This window comes from Thalassophryne amazonica, chromosome 4 (genome assembly GCF_902500255.1).
Source record: "Thalassophryne amazonica chromosome 4, fThaAma1.1, whole genome shotgun sequence".
NCBI classification, from domain to species: domain Eukaryota; kingdom Metazoa; phylum Chordata; class Actinopteri; order Batrachoidiformes; family Batrachoididae; genus Thalassophryne; species Thalassophryne amazonica.
In genome coordinates, this window is record NC_047106.1 from 53,013,383 (window position 1) to 53,034,357 (window position 20,975).

At 38.1% G+C, this 20,975-nt stretch overlaps 1 protein-coding gene across 1 annotated transcript in view; it reads right to left on the bottom strand.

The window, feature by feature from the left end:
- Positions 1-521: 521 nt before the first annotated feature.
- lsamp (limbic system associated membrane protein) overlaps positions 522-20,975 on the bottom strand; it is an 888,177-nt gene continuing 867,723 nt past the window's right edge. Inside the window, 2 exon segments of the mRNA XM_034167919.1 lie at positions 522-834; positions 20,061-20,209. Of these exon segments, the coding sequence (XP_034023810.1) occupies positions 737-834; positions 20,061-20,209 (247 nt within the window). The 3' untranslated portion in view covers positions 522-736.

A 20,975-nucleotide genomic window follows, 5' to 3' on the forward strand; every position in this document is an offset into this window, starting at 1 on the left:
TCAATTTTTCTTTCAACTCTCTCGGAACATGGGAAAACCAGTGTTGTGCTCCTCACATCGCGCACTCCTTGCTCATGCTTCATGGCACAGACAGACACACAACCTAATGTGTGTCTGCGTTAAATTGATAAGGCACGATCGTGTCCTATCATCGTGTAGTGAGCGGGCAGCTTTCCTTAATCTCCATACTATGTTTTATTGATATTTGGCAGATACTTTGCTCATTAATGCACTGGTTATTTAGTAGGTTTAATATAATAATATAATTTAAGTCAACGCTTAGGGGAAACAGGAAACACGCTTTATGTTGTCATTTGTCCTACAGACAAATGATTGTTCACATCCCTGTAAGCATGGTACCTTTATGTTCAAACCCATGAAGTACCAAACCCGTTCCAAACCGCAATGACGAGATATAGCAAAAAGAAAAAAGTGCATATGAATTAAAAAGAACAATGTAATTCTTGAAAAGAGCACTGCCTGCTTGTTCTGTCCGTTCTTTCTCTGGATTTTTGTTCTTGTTGTTCTTAAAACTTGCCATTTTGCTCATTGCTTTTCGTAATATCTGTAAGCAGTGCTCGAGAGCTCGTAAGTTTTTTTTTTATAACATGATGCAAACAGTCTGGTGGGAGCGGAAAAAGTTGGGTATAAGGTTGCGATAAGGATGTCGGTGAGTTGGAGACACTGAGGGAGGGAGAGAAGGAGGCCAAGGGAGCAAAAAAAGATGATAGCGGTATTAACACTTGAAGAAAAGGAAGGCGAAGCAGGCGAGCAGGATCCACAGTGACTGAGATACAGAGGCGGAACCATTGATATCTTGACCTGTCCCAGGTCCTGTAGTGAGAGAAAGACAGAGAGAGAGAGAGAGAGAGAGATTAGGGAGAAAACGGGTCCATTTCCACTTCTCATAAGAAACCATCTCCCTGCCCCAGTCAGATGGGCTTCGACTTGGCCTTCGCCACCTGCTGGAGTCCTCAACACTAAAGTGGTGAATGAACTTCTGCTTCCAATGGATTTGAACAACACTATGGTTCTGGTGCTGTTAGATCTTAGTGCTGCGTTTGATAATGTGGATCACTATATTCACTATATTCTACTCGATCATCATCAATCATTTTGGGATTACTGGGAGTGCTTTTGCATGGTTGACATCATACCTGATCAGTTGTTCTCACTGTGTTTTGTACAACAACACTACCTCTAACCTGAGTGACATGAAATTTGGGGTTCCACAGGGGTCCGTCTTAGGACCCCTGCTTTTCTCCCTTTATATAGCACCCCTTGGGCACATATTGCGATGTTTTGGGATTACCTTTCAGTGCTATGCTGATTATGGTTATACATGCCGATAACTGCTGGTAATCTCATACACATAAAATCCTTAGAAGATTGCCTTGCATCAGTGAAAAGCTGGATGTCAAGCAACTTCCTACTTTTAAACGCTGATAAGATTGAAATGATGGTTCTTGATCCAGTGAGACATCGGCATCAATTTGACCAGCTAACACTTAGCCTAGGCTTGTGTGCCATACATCACACTGACAAAGTGAGGAACCTTGGGGTAATTTTTGAGCCTACGTTGTCCTTTGACCTCCACATTAGAGATATTACAAGGAGCGCCTTCTTCCACCTGCAAAACATAGCGAAGATTCGTCCCATCCTGTCTATGGCTGATGCTGAGACCCCGATCCATGTGTTTGTCTCTTCCAGATTGGACGACTGCAATGTTCTATTTTCTGGTTTACCGCATCTAGCATTAGGGGTATCCAAATGGTTCAAAATGCTGCTGCCAGACTTTTGACACAAAGCAGAAAGTTTGATCACATTACACCCATTTTGGCGTCTCTTCACTGGCTTCCTGTCCCTGTGAGATCAAATTTTAAGGTTCTGCTACTAGCCTATAAAATTGTTCACGGACTTGCACCTCCCTACCTAGCTGACCTAATTAAACCCTACGTACCGGCCCGGGCTTTGCGTTCTCAGGGTGCAGGATTACTTTGTGTCCCTAGGGTGAATAAGATACTGGTATAGTTTTGTTTTCCACTTTTTACTCTTTTAATTAATCTTATTAGTAAACGGAGCGTGCCGCGGCCTCAACTTTACCTAAATTCTGGGTCTTTTAGTGAAGCTTAGGGCTAGTGGCTGGCGATCACCTTAGTATTTCTTCTGTTTTTCTTGCTGATTAATGCTGACAAATTATACTGTATTTCTTGTCTTTCTGATGCCTGATTCTGTTTTTTGTCTGTTTGCAGCTCCATCCAGAGATGGGAGTTGTATTTGTGCTGGAGACACTCCTGTCCTGTTCACCAACAGCAGTTCCTGTATATTCGTTTTGTGAATTGTTGTGTAATTTATGTCTGTAGCATGGCCCAAGCATAGGGTCACCCCTTTGAGTCTGGTCTGCTTGAGGTTTCTTCCTCAGAGGGAGTGTTTCCTTACCACTGCTGTTCTGGGGGTTAGTAAGGTTAGACCATACTTGTGTGAAGCACCTTGAGGCAACTCTGTTGTGATTTGGCACTATATAAATGAAAATAAATTGAAAAATTGAAACTGAACCCTACTGAAACTAACAGGTAAGAATTTATATTTACTACGTGTATTTCACTCTGCCAATCAATGCATTAACGGATGTATTTTGGTTGTTTAAGCCACAGGGTTCAAAGCGTGTCAAAAAAGCAGCAGCTTTTAGTTCGTAAATGATGGTGTATCTAATACTGAGATAAACTATGACTTCTAATACTGTGTTTTACTGCTTTTGAAAGATGATGACAGTGTTTGGAGTTTTGTTTTTTTATTTATTCATTTTTCATGTGTTCTTTTTGTTTGTGACCCTTGAATTTACCCAGCAGCCCCTGTGGTGCTTAAAGTGAAACTGGTTTATCAGAAACCGACAGTGTAATCAGATGTAGCCACTTCTGAATCAATACTAAAAGTTATCGGTTATCTGTAATAAAGATCATTTTTTTTAGCCGTTTATCGGTTTAGCGTCATAAAAGATAACTTTTCAGTTATCATATTCATGGTTATCGAAGCTAACTTTTTGGTTAGCTGTGCTCACCACTGCCCTGTTCTGTGGAATGATCTCCCTGCATCAATAAACAGTCAGATTCTGTAGAGACTTTCAAGTCCAGACTTAAGACGCATTTATTTTCCCTTTTGTGTGGCTAGGATGAAATCTATCTTTATCTTTAAATTCTTTATCTAAACGCTTTTAGTGAAGCTTAGAGCTTGTGGCCAGCAATGACCTTAGTATTTCTTCTGTTCTTCTTGTTGCTTAATGCTGATAAATTATACTGTATTTGTTGTCTTTCTGATGCCTGATTCTGTTTTTTCTCTCTGTTTGAGGTGCGGCTCCATCCAGAGATGGGTGTGGTGACTGTTTCTGTAACCCTCCTGTCCTGTGCATAGGCAACATTTCCTGTATATTCGTTTTGTGAATTGTTTTGTAAATTGTTTTGTAAATTGTGTCAGTTGAATGGCCCAAGTAAAGAGTCACCCCTTTGAGTCTGGTCTTCTTGAGGTTTCTTCCTCAAATCATCAGAGGAAGTTTTTCCTTACCACTGTCACCTGTGTGCTTGCTCTGGGGGTTGGTAAGGTTAGACCTTATTTGTGTGAAGCACCTTGAGGCAACTTTGTTAGATTTGGCTCTATATAAATGAAAAAAAAAAGAAAATAAATTGAACAGTGAGGCACCTGAGTGCTGGATCATGCCCAGAGAAACAACCACATGGCTAACATGTCGTGATTGACGCTACCTCATGTAAGTCATTTACATCTTACTGCTCACTGGACACACAGTCATTCCAGTGTCCCAATTACTTCTGCATGTTCAAATGTCTCAAATTTCTCCCAGTCCGAACCTGATGTATGAGAGAAAAGCAATATGCAACAGCATGAAAGCTCATATTTGAGTGGATGCCAAAATTATAAACTTGTCTAGTGAAATGTAGTTTGATTAAACTTTTTAATCTAATTTAAGACAGCTAATTTCCTTAAAGAAATGGTAAATGGACTACATTTAAATAGTGCTTTTCCATATGCATCAGGCACTCAAAGCACTTTACAATAATGCTTCACATTCACCCCGATGTGAAGGTGCTGTGCCATACAAGGCACTCACTACACACCGGGAGCAAGTAGGGGATTAATGACCTTGGCTAAGGTGCCCTTAGTGATTTTCCAGTCAAGCTGGTATTTGAACTGAGGATCTTCTGGTCTCATGCCCCACGCCTTAACCACTAGACCATCACTTCCCTTAAATTGGGAAATTCAAAATGTTTTTGCAGCTGTTGCCTAAAATTTTTACATTTTCTCAGTTTTTTCTCATTATGACAGTGTTTAAAGACAGCTGTGCCTATTTTAATTGGTAAAATAATGGTGAGGATGTTGGATATCATCCAGTTTGGTTCCCTTAACTTAAGGCACAACTTAAGCCCAATGCTGGTCTCAAATGTTGGGCTTGAGACCAGAGGATACTCGGTTCAAATCCCAGCTTGACCGGAAAATCACTAAGGGCCCTTGGGCAAGGTCCTTATCCCCTATTGCTTCCGGTCTGTAGTGAGTACCTTGTATGGCAGCAGCCAGACATCGGGGTGAATGTGAGGCTTTATTGTAAAGCGCTTTGAGTGTCTGATGCAGATGGAAAAGCGCTATATAAATGCAGTCCATTTACCATTTAAGGGCCCTTTCACATCTTGACGATTTAGCCAGCATATGCTGACAGCACCGTTTCCACCGAGAGGTTGAAACAGTTAAGTCTGGCTTGGTTTGTGTTTCCACCACTGGCAGAACCCTCCTGTTTGGCAGGTGGACCACATAAATATTGACAAGCATGTCATCAAGCACGCATTTGCTGTCACACGGCCTCTCGCCTACACACGGAGGTCAAACAAAGTAATTTAACATTTTTTACATTAAATTTAATTTAATATTTATGTTGGTGGATCATGGGATGTGTCGACTGATGGCTGTGTTAAATACTGATGTGAATGAAAGAGGCACTGTGACTCTTTCAGCTTTTAAAATAAGATAATTGTCTGATTGTGGAAAGAAAACGCTGGCAACCTCTGGTTCAGGCTGAAAACACAGAGGGACTTCTTTTAAAACACTAAGTTTCTTCAGTCACGACAAGGAACTAAATTATTTTCAGATGTCGTTTTCCACAATCATGACACTTTATGCAGATATGTTTTCGTCAGGTTGTGATGATGAATCTGACTAAATGGAACAGGTCAGATTAAGACTTTATATTTGCTCTGTGTGTGAATGGTTTTAATATCTGTAACAGTCTGAACTGCATGATGACTACAGCTTTCACATGGATGTCCAGCATCAATGGACATATTTCAGCTTACAAGAAACGTGTCAACAATCACATAACTTACCTAGAACTTATGGCCTGCGTATTGTAGCACCTGGCCTCGATTCACCCTAATTAAATAAATACATTAATGCTGTCTCAACAAAAACCTGAGTTTTGAACTGCAGACAAAGACTGTGTCTTCATTCCCAGTTGAGACATTCCTGTGCCATCTGGAGGTCTGGAAATAAGCCTGAGACACCACCCCCATGGGCCAACACTGGGCTTCACAGCAAAACAGGCCTGTAACTCAGAGTTCTTGAAAGGGAGCCCTTGCCTTTTTAACGGTTAAATTTAAGTCACTATGAATTACATGACATTATAATTGCTTCACATCAGAATCTGAGCTTCTCCAGGCCGAAGAACCCACTTTTATGGCCTCACGCCAAGGCCAGACCCTCTCAAGACTGCAAGACGATATCCCTTCCACAATAAAAGTGGCCATAAAATTTTGCGTCTTGATAACAGCTATTATCTTTAGGTCTAAGCAAAGGAAAAGACCTTTTGTATAAAATAAAAAAATGCATCAGTATTATTTTATTCATATATAAAAACTTCTAATGTTTGTATTGATTAATCAAACAAATTGCTTTGCATATAATCATTCCATTTTATTGACATGTGTTCCTTTTAACTGATGTGTTTTAAGCCCCTGTCACAGTGGCGTATTCGTAGAGCTGCTAATTGCAGCATTGTGTTTAATTTAAATATGCCCAAAATACGCGCGTACTCAGCCTTTAACAGTGTTTGTTCATACTTGCAGCTGCATGTGTTCGCGTTTTAATGTGTGCACACAGTCGCATGTGCCATGCCGCACCAGTTTCAGTGCTATTTTCTGCCTCTGTAGAAGTGCACTCTGTTCTCTACTGCATGGTGTGGTGCGGCTCAAAAACAGTCATTTAACATTATTATTATTTTTTTTTTTTATGCAGCGAGTGCGCGTTTATTTTAGAGTCACAGCTCTTTTCAACTTTGATCAGACTGATCGATCAAGGCGTTTGATGAGCGCACTGACATGCAGCGAGTGCGCATTTATTTTAAAGAGTCACAGCTCTTTTCAGCTTTGATCAGAGTGATCGATCAGGTCGTCTGATGATCGCACCGACATGCAGCGAGTGCGCGTTTATTTTAAAGAGTCACAGCTCTTTTCAGCTTTGATCAGACTCTCCCCCTCTCTTTTCTTCACTCCTCTCTTTTGTCTCTCTTGACTCACTCTCTTCCTTTCTAAAACACTTAATTATTTTTGGGTCAACAAGGCCCCATGCTAAGCTAACCTAGCTGAAGCTACCACGTGGCATTCATTCTTTGTTTCATTCTTGTCTCAATTTTTGAGAATTTTAACCTGACGTTTTAAGGTGCGTCAAGTCTTTTGAATTTTTAAGAGAACTTCCGATCTGAACCTTTCAAAATAATAGCAAATTTACAGAAAAGCGACTTTCCTTTTCTGTCGGCTATTTTTCCAACGCTCTTAAAGTTTATCTTTGTTTCTAAATTCACAAAGACTTTTAATCTGGCTCCAACAAATTTTTCAAAGCTACCAGAAACCATTTTCAACAAACGCCTTCCACCTCTGGGGTCCAACAAGCTGACGACCTGACTGCAAGCAGCCATCCTGTTAGTAAAGCCAGCCGACACAAGTCTTTGGGATCACCCGGGAAGACCACTGAGTTAACCCCTGACCCAAGTGAGCACGCTGCAGAGCCTACATCAACGACACACAGACAGATCATCCGACCCACCTTTTCAACGGACCAGTTGAAGTGACCCAGTTTAAGGTTCCAGAAAAAGGGTTTTCTTTTTAAACATATTCATATGTTTGTTTAATAATTTTCTGAAAATTAATTGGCTTCAAATTTCATCACTAAATTCTAATCAGATTTATTTACTTAAAGTCTTTAAGCTTCATCTCTCTTTCTTTCAACGTCTCATGAGTTAGTAAGAATTGTGCCCATAAATTAACTAATTTAATCACTCTCCACAAAAATGCCAGTAAACTGTTCATTTTTGTATAATTGTAAATAAACTGTAAATAATTCTGCTGTGGTTCATTTTGTGTTCAGAAGGAAAACTTTGGTCATTCCTATCGTAGAATTCATACTTTCAGACCCGAGACTGATTAATTCAATTGAGACTGCTTGATTAATTTGAGACTGATAAATTAATGAATGTTTAATATTAAAGTACCTATGCTTCAAATAGGTGGTGCACCGAGTAATTTTTTTTAATTTTATTTAACCTTTATTTTACCAGGTAAGCCAACTGAGAACCAATTCTCATTTGCAATGGCGACCTGAATTAAAAATCAAATAATAATTATTAAACCCTAAAATTGTAAATTATTTTGGTGACCCATTAATTGAGTCCTAAGCCAATCTAATTCAATTTGGGAGTTTAACTACTTATTCACTACATTTTATTTTGGTGCTCCCGTGTGAGACGTGAATATTCGCTACAACTTTATGGTGCCTCTGTGTGAGGTCTAGCAAATATTTGTTACATCTTTATGGTCCCCCATTGCGAGGCAATGTAATACTCGTTACAGTATGCAGAATGTATGAATCATACACTGGCATATGTCAAAAATAGCGTGCATGGCCAAAATTTTTTGTGTACTCACTGTATTATAACATACAGTGAGGAAAATAAGTATCTAAACATCCTGCAGTTTTGCAAGTTCTCACACTTAGAAATCATGGAGGGGTCTGAAATTTTCATCTTCGGTGCATGTCCACTGTGAGAGACATAATCTAAAAAAAAAAAAAAAAAAATCCGGAAATCACAATGTATGATTTTTTAAAATAATTTATCTGTATGTTACTGCTGCAAATAAGTATTTGAACACCTGTGAAAATCAATGTTAATATTTGGTACAGTAGCCTTTGTTTGCAGTTACAGAGGTCAAATGTTTCCTGTAGTTTTTCACCAGGTTTTCACACACTGCAGCAGGGATTTTGGTCCACTCCTCTATACAGATCTTCTCTCGATCTTTCAGGTTTGGAGTTTCAGCTCCCTCCAAAGATTTTCTATTGAGTTCAGGTCTGGAGACTGGCCAGGCCACTCCAGGACCTTGAAATGCTTCTTACAGAGCCCCTCCTTAGTTGCCCTGGCTGTGTGTTTGGGGTCACTGTCATGCTGGAAGACCCAGCCATGACCCATCTTCAATGCTCTTACTGAGGGAAGGAGGTTGTTTGCCAAAATCTCGCAATACATGACCCCATCCATCCTCCCTTCAATACGGTGCAGTCGTCCTGTCCCCTTTGCAGAAGAGCACCCGCAGAGTATGATGTTTCCACCCCCATGCTTCACGGTTGGGATGGTTTTCTTGGGGTTGTGCTCATCCTCTAAACATGGTAAGTGGAGTTGATTCCAAAAAGCTCTATTCTGGTCTCATCTGACCACATGACCTTCTCCCATGCCTCCTCTGGATCATCCAGATGGTCACTGGTGAACTTCAAATGGGCCTGGACATGTGCTGGCCTGAGCAGGGGGACCTTGCTGCCCTGCAGGATTTTAAACCATGACAGCATCATGTGTTACTAATGTAATCTTTGTGACTGTGGTCGCAGCTCTCTTTAGGTCATTGACCAGGTCCTCCTGTGTAGTTCTGAGTTTTCTCAGAATCATCCTTACTCCACAAAGTGAGATCTTGCATGGAATCCCAGACTGAGGGAGATTGACAGTCATCTTGTGTTTCTTCCACTTTCTAATAAATAATCATAACAGTTGTCTTCTACCAAGCTGCTTGCCTGTTGTCCTGTAATCCATCCCAGCCTTGTGCAGGTCTACAGTTTTGTCCGTGGTGTCCTTAGACAGCTCTTTGGTCTTGGCTATGGTAGACAGGTTGGAGTGTGATTGATTGAGTGTGTGAACAGGTGTCTTTTATACAGGTAACAAGTTCAAACAGGTGCAATTAATACAGGTAAAGAGTGCAGAATAAGAGGGCTTCTTAAAGAAATATTAACAGGTCTGTGTGAGCCGGAATTCTTGCTGGTTGGTAGGTGTTCAAATACTTATTTACAGCAGTAACATACAAATAAATTATTAAAAAACCATAGATTGATTTCCAGATTTTTTTAAAATTATGTCTCTCACAGTGGACATGCAGCTAAGATGAAAATTTCAGACCCCTCCATGATTTCTAAGTGGGAGAACTTGCAAAACTGCAGGGTGTTCAAATACTTATTTTCCTCACTGTGTATCAGTGTGCTTCAATGTCTTAACTTATATAAAACGTACCCATACCTTATTAGACATACGCCAGCATTTTTAATATGGTTGGCATACGCTGGCTAAATCATCAAGGTGTGACAGGGGTGTTACAAACTGAACACCAAAGGGTCGGTGGATCAAACCCTGAATCCCTGGGACACTGAATCCCAATTTTCTACTTACATGCAGGTCAGCACTCTGTGAGGATTCTCCTGGCAGTATACGGGGAGTGTGACTGTGTGCCACGTGTGGATGCAAATAACACAGAAATGACTGAGGAGTAACAACAGAGGAGTCCTACAACATTATTCATTAATACTCAGCTCCTAAAATATAACTACCTGTGTAATGTTGCACTTAATGCTCAAAATGATGGAATGCTCCCAACATTAAATGAACTGCTGCAGATTTAGGAGGTCTGTGAGGACATCTGCTGGTCATGTTGTGCAACAGACAACTTTGCACACACGTGTGGGCAGTAATTTCACTTTAAATCAAAATTTATCTCAGTAAAGGTCACTAAGTGAGTGCCATTGTACACAGGTGTTTTTTAGATGATTTTTAGGTGATTTGTCTGAACTGAAATTACAGTTTCCCCTTTGTGTTTGCCACGCTGCTCGTGTAATTTTGCTATTTTTACTTCAGGTTAGATTGAAGCAGTCAAATTTTTTCCCTTTGTGTTTACATTAGTCTAATGAAGATTTCTGTAGCAGTGAGGCTTTACAGCCAGGCTGTTAGCAGCTCAAATTAGTGAAATCTCGTGGAGAAAACCTTTCACAACAGGAAAACCATGAAAGCTTGTGTAGTTGCACAAAGAACTTTTTCTACATTGCGCATTGTGTTATTTCAAAATGGAGTAAATTAATTTTTCCCCTCAAAATTCTACTCACAACATCCCATAATGACATGATTTTTTAATTTTTATTTTTGCAGATTTATTAAAAATAAAAAATTAAGAAATCACATGTACATAAGTATTCACACCCTTTGCAAAAAAAATTTGTTGATGCACCTTTGGCAGCAATTACAGCCTAAAGTCTTCTGGCTTTGAAATTTTAATTTGATTTTAAGAAGAGAGCTACTGATCTGTGAAAGACACTACATGATGGATTAAATATGTATAATAGGATATATTCCTGAGATTAGCAGGGTAAGCATGGGATTAACGGAGTGAGTCAGACAGTATGAATTTTTAGAAGTAAATACTACTGCATATTCATCTGTGAAATGCATCGATATGATAGATGAAAGGCGAGGACAAGTGAACCTGCTTTTGTTTGGCCATTTTGACATCTCTTAAAGTGGAATGGAAAATGATCAAAACAAAGTTAAAAATAAAGACAGATGGACATATCATGTTGCTTGTGAAGAAAGTAATCCAATTACTGATTATTCCTTGAGAAAGCAACTTAGTTACTTTACTGATGACTCAATTTTAAAAGTAACTAAGTTGGAATAGTAGTTACTTTATTAGTTACTTTCAGTAGCAGCCGACAGCAACCAACTGCCACCTCAACATGACAGTGATAACCCCTTTTTCCAATACTCACTTTATAGTCACACTTTCTTAACTTCAATGAACATAAATACGTTTTATAAAAAATAAAATAGACATTTTTCTTGACCTCAAATTTAAATGTTGACAACACTGTAAGTGAAAACTTACAATTTCTAAACTAGATTGTTTATAAATGTAACTATTAAATTATTTCCAACATTTTTTTGAACATTTAACACTGTGCTCATTGGGACCTTCAAAGCAGCAGAAATGTTTCTGTACCCTTCCACACATTTGTGCCTCGAGACAATCCTTTCTCGGAGCAGGCCCGGAGCCAGAAAAAAAATATTAAGGGGGCGATGAGTTTATCCCAGGGGGCGGGGTCGCCCCCCCCCCTCAAAAAAAAGTGCGCACCGGAGGTTACCTGCCTCTGAGCATGCATAATGAACTGGGTGCGCTCCTAGAAAGCTCGTGTATTTAGGCTACATCGTTGTAAGAGACTGACTGAGTAAGAGTAAAGAGTGATGATGGCCAGGTCACTCTTGGAAAAGAGTTGTCAATCTCAATGAGTTTTTTACCTGGGTAAATAAAGGAAATGAATGAATGACAGTATTTTTTTTAATTATTATTTGAATGTAAATAAAGGAAATGAATGAATGACAGTATTTTTTTTAATTATTATTTGAATGTAAATAAAGGAAATGAATGAACGACAGTATTTTTTTAATTATTATTTGAATGTAAATAAAGGAAATGAATGAATGACAGTATTTTTTTTTATTATTATTTGAATGTAAATAAAGGAAATGAATGAATGACAGTATTTTTTTAATTATTATTTGAATGTAAATAAAGGAAATGAATGAATGACAGTATTTTTTTAATTATTATTTGAATGTAAATAAAGGAAATGAATGAATGACAGTATTTTTTTTAATTATTATTTGAATGTAAATAAAGGAAATGAATGACAGTATTTTTTTTAATTATTATTTGAATGTAAATAAAGGAAATGAATGAATGACAGTATTTTTTTAATTATTATTTGAATGTAAATAAAGGAAATGAATGAATGACAGTATTTTTTTTATTATTATTTGAATGTAAATAAAGGAAATGAATGAATGACAGTATTTTTTTAATTATTATTTGAATGTAAATAAAGGAAATGAATGAATGACAGTATTTTTTTATTATTATTATTTGAATGTAAATAAAGGAAATGAATGAATGACAGTATTTTTTTAATTATTATTTGAATGTAAATAAAGGAAATGAATGAATGACAGTATTTTTTTTAATTATTATTTGAATGTAAATAAAGGAAATGAATGAATGACAGTATTTTTAAATTATTATTTGAATGTAAATAAAGGAAATGAATGAATGACAGTATTTTTTTTATTATTATTTGAATGTAAATAAAGGAAATGAATGAATGACAGTATTTTTTTTTATTATTATTTGAATGTAAATAAAGGAAATGAATGAATGACAGTATTTTTTTAATTATTATTTGAATGTAAATAAAGGAAATGAATGAATGACAGTATTTTTTAATTATTATTTGAATGTAAATAAAGGAAATGAATGAATGACAGTATTTTTTTTAATTATTATTTGAATGTAAATAAAGGAAATGAATGAATGACAGTATTTTTTTAATTATTATTTGAATGTAAATAAAGGAAATGAATGAATGACAGTATTTTTTTAATTATTATTTGAATGTAAATAAAGGAAATGAATGAATGACAGTATTTTTTAATTATTATTTGAATGTAAATAAAGGAAATGAATGAATGACAGTATTTTTTTAATTATTATTTGAATGTAAATAAAGGAAATGAATGAATGACAGTATTTTTTTTAATTATTATTTGAATGTAAATAAAGGAAATGAATGACAGTATTTTTTTAATTATTATTTGAATGTATAGACCCTCGGTCAAGTGATCCACAAAACCAAACCAACAACTGATCTGAGAAACGACACGAGACAGTAGATTAACTCCACATAAAGCCCTCCATCACAAGCGCAAACACAGCGCAGTTGAGCATGACAGTCACACAACGGGTCAAAGATAAACATTTCATGTAGATATACAGTGGTCCCTCGTTTATCGCGGGAGTTACGTTCTAAAAATAGCCCGCAATAGGCGAAATCCGCGAAGTAGACAGCGTTATTTTTACAATTATTATAGACGTTTTAAGGCTGTAAAACCCCTCACTACACACTTTATACACTTTTCTCAAACAGGCATTAACATTTTCTCACTTTTCTCTCATGTGTAAACACTCTCAAAGTTCAAACCTTAGTAGAAAAATAAGATCAACCTGTTTTCAGGCCCAAACATTTGTTTGAGAAATAAAAATAGAACGTTTTCCTGTAAATAATTATGATGGCTTTTAGAACTAACAAATTTAATTTTAACGATCAACCTACGAGGTTGGACACATAAGAAATTATTAATAGTGACTGACCAGTATTTCACAGTTCCTCTGATCGCGCCTCTTTGTCCTGGCGCCGTGCCATTTTCCACTCACACCTCAGTGCAGGTGTCTTTTTCCGAGTGAAGAACACAGTTATGGGTAGTTGTTGGCACTCTTTTTTCTTCTGGGCGAGAAGATTCTTATAAATAGACACGCAGAACACAATGCGCGTACTCTCTTCGCGGTGCGGCAACAGGTGTCCCGTCATCTCGACAGAACACCGGCCTGCTTGATGAGGAAGCAGAGCACAATGCGCTGTAAAAAAAAAAAAAAGCATGCAAAATTGGACTACAAAAATCCGCGAAACTGCGAGGCGCTATATTTTTCAGTATTTCTTTTTCTTTCTTTTTTATTTTTATTTTTGATAACTCTCACATCCGCCAAACGCCCCCAAACGCCCCCTCGTGGCGCCGGGTCCGTCTCGGAGGTCTACAGACAATTCCTTTGACCTCATGCTTGGTTTGTGCTCTGACATGCACTGTCAGTAGACAGGTGTGTGTGTCACACACACACACACACACACACACACACACACACACACACACACACACACACACACATATATATATATATATATATAACAATAGCCCAATTTCATAGCCGTAAGAGTGTGCATATCATGAATGCTTGGTCTTGTTGGATTTGTGAGAATCTACTGAATCTACTGGTTTCCCATGTAACAATAAGAAATATACTCAAAACCTGGATTAATCTTTTTAGTCACATAGCACTACTATTATTCTGAACAGTACTGTATATATATATATATATATATATATATATATATATAGGAGGTTCCATTTTAGCTACATTAGCTATTGCCCTCTATCACCACCTTAAATAAAATACATCCTACTGTAAAAATGAGATGAGGACATCTTGAATTCGTACAAAACAAGATATTAAATCTCATCACTGTCAATTCAATGTGACAGTTTATAAGTTATAAATGTCACAATGATTTGAATTAATGAAGAATGCTGAGATTTAGAAATCAATCAATCAATCAATCAATTTTTTTTTTTATATAGCGCCAAATCACAACAAACAGTTGCCCCAAGGCGCTTTATATTGTAAGGCAAGGCCATACAATAATGATGTAAAACCCCAACGGTCAAAACGACCCCCTGTGAGCAAGCACTTGGCTACAGTGGGAAGGAAAAACTCCCTTTTAACAGGAAGAAACCTCCAGCAGAACCAGGCTCAGGGAGGGGCAGTCTTCTGCTGGGACTGGTTGGGGCTGAGGGAGAGAACCAGGAAAAAGACATGCTGTGGAGGGGAGCAGAGATCGATCACTAATGATTAAATGCAGAGTGGTGCATACAGAGCAAAAAGAGAAAGAAACAGTGCATCATGGGAACCCCCCAGCAGTCTACGTCTATAGCAGCATAACTAAGGGATGGTTCAGGGTCACCTGATCCAGCCCTAACTATAAGCTTTAGCAAAAAGGAAAGTTTTAAGCCTAATCTTAAAAGTAGAGAGGGTGTCTGTCTCCCTGATCTGAATTGGGAGCTGGTTCCACAGGAGAGGAGCCTGAAAGCTGAAGGCTCTGCCTCCCATTCTACTCTTACAAACCCTAGGAACTACAAGTAAGCCTGCAGTCTGAGAGCGAAGCGCTCTATTGGGGTGATATGGTACTACGAGGTCCCTAAGATAAGATGGGACCTGATTATTCAAAACCTTATAAGTAAGAAGAAGAATTTTAAATTCTATTCTAGAATTAACAGGAAGCCAATGAAGAGAGGCCAATATGGGTGAGATATGCTCTCTCCTTCTAGTCCCCGTCAGCACTCTAGCTGCAGCATTTTGAATTAACTGAAGGCTTTTTAGGGAACTTTTAGGACAACCTGATAATAATGAATTACAATAGTCCAGCCTAGAGGAAATAAATGCATGAATTAGTTTTTCAGCATCACTCTGAGACAAGACCTTTCTGATTTTAGAGATATTGCGTAAATGCAAAAAAGCAGTCCTACATATTTGTTTAATATGCGCTTTGAATGACATATCCTGATCAAAAATGACTCCAAGATTTCTCACAGTATTACTAGAGGTCAGGGTAATGCCATCCAGAGTAAGGATCTGGTTAGACACCATGTTTCTAAGATTTGTGGGGCCAAGTACAATAACTTCAGTTTTATCTGAGTTTAAAAGCAGGAAATTAGAGGTCATCCATGTCTTTATGTCTGTAAGACAATCCTGCAGTTTAGCTAATTGGTGTGTGTCCTCTGGCTTCATGGATAGATAAAGCTGGGTATCATCTGCGTAACAATGAAAATTTAAGCAATACCGTCTAATAATACTGCCTAAGGGAAGCATATATAAAGTGAATAAAATTGGTCCTAGCACAGAACCTTGTGGAACTCCATAATTAACTTTAGTCTGTGAAGAAGATTCCCCATTTACATGAACAAATTGTAATCTATTAGACAAATATGATTCAAACCACCGCAGCGCAGTGCCTTTAATACCTATGGCATGCTCTAATCTCTGTAATAAAATTTTATGGTCAACAGTATCAAAAGCAGCACTGAGGTCTAACAGAACAAGCACAGAGATAAGTCCACTGTCCGAGGCCATAAGAAGATCATTTGTAACCTTCACTAATGCTGTTTCTGTACTATGATGAATTCTAAAACCTGACTGAAACTCTTCAAATAGACCAGTCCTCTGCAGATGATCAGTTAGCTGTTTTACAACTACCCTTTCAAGAATTTCTGAGAGAAAAGGAAGGTTGGAGATTGGCCTATAATTAGCTAAGATAGCTGGGTCAAGTGATGGCTTTTTAAGTAATGGTTTAATTACTGCCACCTTAAAAGCCTGTGGTACATAGCCAACTAACAAAGATAGATTGATCATATTTAAGATCGAAGCATTAAATAATGGTAGGGCTTCCTTGAGCAGCCTGGTAGGAATGGGGTCTAATAAACATGTTGATGGTTTGGATGAAGTAACTAATGAAAATAACTCAGACAGAACAATCGGAGAGAAAGAGTCTAACCAAATACCGGCATCACTGAAAGCAGCCAAAGATAACGATACGTCTTTGGGATGGTTATGAGTAATTTTTTCTCTAATAGTTAAAATTTTGTTAGCAAAGAAAGTCATGAAGTCATTACTAGTTAAAGTTAATGGAATACTCAGCTCAATAGAGCTCTGACTCTTTGTCAGCCTGGCTACAGTGCTGAAAAGAAACCTGGGGTTGTTCTTATTTTCTTCAATTAGTGATGAGTAGAAAGATGTCCTAGCTTTACGGAGGGCTTTTTTATAGAGCAACAGACTCTTTTTCCAGGCTAAGTGAAGATCTTCTAAATTAGTGAGACGCCATTTCCTCTCCAACTTACGGGTTATCTGCTTTAAGCTACGAGTTTGAGAGTTATACCATGGAGTCAGACACTTCTGATTTAAAGCTCTCTTTTTTAGAGGAGCTACAGCATCCAAAGTTGTCTTCAATGAGGATGTAAAACTATTGACGAGATACTCTATCTCCCTTACAGAGTTTAGGGAGCTACTCTGCTCTGTGTTGTTATATGGCATTAGAGAACATAAAGAAGGAATCATATCCTTAAACCTAGTTACAGCGCTTTCTGAAAGACTTCTAGTGTAATGAAACTTATTCCCTACTGCTGGGTAGTCCATCAGAGTAAATGTAAATGTTATTAAAAAATGATCAGACAGAAGGGAGTTTTCAGGGAATACTGTTAAGTCTTCTATTTCCATACCATAAGTCAGAACAAGATCTAAGATATGATTAAAGTGGTGGGTGGACTCATTTACTTTTTGAGCAAAGCCAATAGAGTCTAATAATAGATTAAATGCAGTGTTGAGGCTGTCATTCTCAGCATCTGTGTGGATGTTAAAATCGCCCACTATAATTATCTTATCTGAGCTAAGCACTAAGTCAGACAAAAGGTCTGAAAATTCACAGAGAAACTCACAGTAACGACCAGGTGGACGATAGATAATAACAAATAAAACTGGTTTTTGGGACTTCCAATTTGGATGGACAAGACTAAGAGACAAGCTTTCAAATGAATTAAAGCTCTGTCTGGGTTTTTGATTAATTAATAAGCTGGAATGGAAGATTGCTGCTAATCCTCCGCCCCGGCCCGTGCTACGAGCATTCTGACAGTTAGTGTGACTCGGGGGTGTTGACTCATTTAAACTAACATATTCATCCTGCTGTAACCAGGTTTCTGTTAGGCAGAATAAATCAATATGTTGATCAATTATTATATCATTTACCAACAGGGACTTAGAAGAGAGAGACCTAATGTTTAATAGACCACATTTAACTGTTTTAGTCTGTGGTGCAGTTGAAGGTGCTATATTATTTTTTCTTTTTGAATTTTTATGCTTAAATAGATTTTTGCTGGTTATTGGTAGTCTGGGAGCAGGCACCGTCTCTACGGGGATGGGGTAATGAGGGGATGGCAGGGGGAGAGAAGCTGCAGAGAGGTGTGTAAGACTACAACTCTGCTTCCTGGTCCCAACCCTGGATAGTCACGGTTTGGAGGATTTAAGAAAATTAGCCAGATTTCTAGAAATGAGAGCTGCTCCATCCAAAGTGGGATGGATGCCGTCTCTCCTAACAAGACCAGGTTTTCCCCAGAAGCTTTGCCAATTATCTATGAAGCCCACCTCATTTTTTGGACACCACTCAGACAGCCAGCAATTCAAGGAGAACATGCGGCTAAACATGTCACTCCCGGTCTGATTGGGGAGGGGCCCAGAGAAAACTACAGAGTCCGACATTGTTTTTGCAAAGTTACACACCGATTTAATGTTAATTTTAGTGACCTCCGATTGGCGTAACCGGGTGTCATTACTGCCGACGTGAATTACAATCTTACCAAATTTACGCTTAGCCTTAGCCAGCAGTTTCAAATTTCCTTCAATGTCGCCTGCTCTGGCCCCCGGAAGACAATTGACTATGGTTGCTGGTGTCGCTAACTTCACATTTCTCAAAACAGAGTCGCCAATAACCAGAGTTTGATCCTCGGCGGGTGTGTCGTCGAGTGGGGAAAAACGGTTAGAAATGTGAACGGGTTGGCGGTGTACACGGGGCTTCTGTTTAGGGCTACGCTTCCTCCTCACAGTCACCCAGTCAGCCTGCTTTCCCGGCTGCTCGGGATCTGCCAGGGGGGAACTAACGGCGGCTAAGCTACCTTGGTCCGCACCGACTACAGGGGCCTGGCTAACTGTAGAATTTTCCACGGTGCGGAGCCAAGTCTCCAATTCGCCCAGCCTGGCCTCCAAAGCTACGAATAAGCTACACTTATTACAAGTACCATTACTGCTAAAGGAGGCCGAGGAATAACTAAACATTTCACACCCAGAGCAGAAAAGTGCGGGAGAGACAGGAGAAGCCGCCATGCTAAATCGGCTAAGAGCTAGTAGCTACGCTAAGCTAGCGGATTCCTAAAAACACGCAAAGTGAATAATGTGTAAATAATTTAGAGGTGATTCAGAAATGATTGTATGTACTTCTCTTTTTGTCTGTAATGTAAGATATAAAGATGCTATAGGAGTGATGCAAATGTATGATAGTAGTGCTTGGTATGGCTCGGAAGATTTGCATCATGATGGCTGGGTGCGGAATCCATATAAGAAATGTGATTGTACAAGTATTACAATTTATATTATGATATATTATGAAACGTGTTTGCTTTTTAAAACCCTAGACCATAGGAAACAGTTAAATATTACACATGGTGACACCCCCCCCCACACACACACAAAAGAGAACCCATAAAAATTGTAATAAATTGAACAAAAGTCCAATCAGGAAAAGACATTTTGCATGGAGTCCTATTTTGCCATTATGGACCGCTTGGAGCATAATTTTGAAAGGTGATTTATATGCAAAGTGACCAAGATAAATGAAACTTTAGAGAATGAAAGACTCAAGAAATTTGCTGGACCTTTGCAGTATTTATTACAATTTTTATTTTAGTTCTGTTTTTTTGGGGTCACCCTGTACTTCTAGAGATTATATATCATTATATCTTTATATATCATAAATCATATTTACATTACATGCAGATGTTTTGAAGTAAACTGCTTCCTGCTAATACCTTTTTTACAACCCAAGATGTGGATACAAAAAATGTGGCAAAAATAATTTGCATTAGGGTTGTGCAGTGTCTAAATTGGTATATCATTTTGTCTATCACGCGCATCAGGCCGACAAATTTTTATAGCCACTGTGGATAACTGAATTAATTTATTTAATTTTAATTTAATTTATTGAATTTATTTAGCACCAAATCACAACAAAGTTCCCTAAAGGCGCTTCACACAACTAAGGTCACTGTCTTGGAAACGGAGGCAACACCATGTACATTGTGCCCTCTGCTGAATGAAAGCAGTATTACAATCTTTCTACCTCATCTATAAGCAATTGAAATTGAATTATATCAACTATGGACCTAAAAAAAGATAAAGAAAAAAGATTCTCATGCCATTAAAATACCCCCCCGTGCTTAGACAGGTACTCACTATACAGGAAAAGGCTGGCGTTCTGGATGCCCAGTCGGTTCGAGGCCACACAGGTGTAGTTCCCATAATCCTCTTCAGTGACGTTAGCAATCATGAGAACAGTAGTAGTTCCAAGAATGTGGATATTGATGCCCTGGGCATTGGACAGCCTGAAGACAAGAGACAGATAAGAAGGGTTAGATCCTTTTAAAATAATGAAATTAAACTTTGTAATGCACTAAGTAATGAAAGTTAAATGAGTTGAGATTTTGAGCAAAATGAGATATGTACAAGAGATAGGCACTTTGGCTTTTCTATTTGAAATATATGAATTAGGGCTGTTCATGTTATATAGTGAAAAAAAGTAAAAGTTGTGAGAAACTTCAAACCACATGTTTTTGTTAAAAAATTGGCACAGATCTTTTATTTTATGAGTGGAATAAGAACAACATGTGGCCCAAAGGATTTTGTAACATTTGACAATTTCAACAGACCTAATATGAATAAATAAAGGCACAGTGATCTGTCAGGTTTTAAAAATAGATTTTAGATGACAATTTTCACATGGTGAAAATTTTCACCATGTGAAACCTTGTGAAGCCTTCAACATAATGATATGATCTTACTGAGACACTGAGCTGCTGCTTTGGAACAAAACATCAGTGCTTCATTCAACTGCTTATAAGAACACATAATTCTCTTCATCACTTTACATTTTAGTGTCCTTTTAAGAATTTTACAGCATATTATAGCTGTAGAAATAATACTGCCATATTAACCATGACACTATATTTTGCACATAAAGTCTTCATGTGCAAATGATTTTTCATAACCCACATTTTGAAGCTTCAGGGAAACAAAAAGCACAGGCCCATGTAATGAAGGCTGTGAACTAGATACAGACAATAATTTAAGGGCAGGAGTTCCACATAATCA